Here is a 455-nt window from a genome sequence, read left to right on the forward strand (position 1 = left end):
CATGGCCGATAGTTGAACACTGCTGGCCCAGCTTAGGGGGATCCCAAATTCCCCGGATTTTTTGGGGGCAGCCCTCAGGTGATGGATCGTGCCTGTGTGCAGGTAAGCCCTTCCAGGCCACATCCCCATGGCTAGGATCAACAGGGTTACAGGGTAATTCAGGTGAGGAGGGAACCCAGGGGCCTGTAGTCCAACCTCCTGCTCCAAGCAGGGTCAGCTATGGGGTGAGAGCAGTTTTTTCCAGGGCTTTATCCAGTCTGGCCTTGAAAACCCCCAAGGATGGTGACTGCACAGCCCCTCTGGGCAGCCTGCGCCCCTCTGGGCAGCCTGCGCCCCTGCTTGGCTACCTACTTTCTGTGGCATTGCGGGCTTGGTAGGTGGCAAAGAACCCATCATCTGCTACTCCCTCGTCCGCCACGAAGAGGACGGTCATGACATGGCGTGAGGAGGTCAGG

General features: G+C 58.9%; 1 protein-coding gene across 1 annotated transcript in view; it reads right to left on the reverse strand.

Annotated features, from left to right (window-relative positions):
* The window catches only part of MFRP (membrane frizzled-related protein), a 4240-nt gene that overhangs the window by 976 nt on the left and 2809 nt on the right, over window positions 1-455 (reverse strand). The window contains exon 10 of the mRNA XM_009587919.1: window positions 352-448. Within this exon, the coding sequence (XP_009586214.1) occupies window positions 352-448 (97 nt within the window). The remainder of the gene's footprint in view (window positions 1-351; window positions 449-455) is intronic.

The sequence above is a fragment of the Fulmarus glacialis genome, unplaced genomic scaffold, assembly GCF_000690835.1.
Source record: "Fulmarus glacialis isolate BGI_N327 unplaced genomic scaffold, ASM69083v1 scaffold18451, whole genome shotgun sequence".
Taxonomy (NCBI): domain Eukaryota; kingdom Metazoa; phylum Chordata; class Aves; order Procellariiformes; family Procellariidae; genus Fulmarus; species Fulmarus glacialis.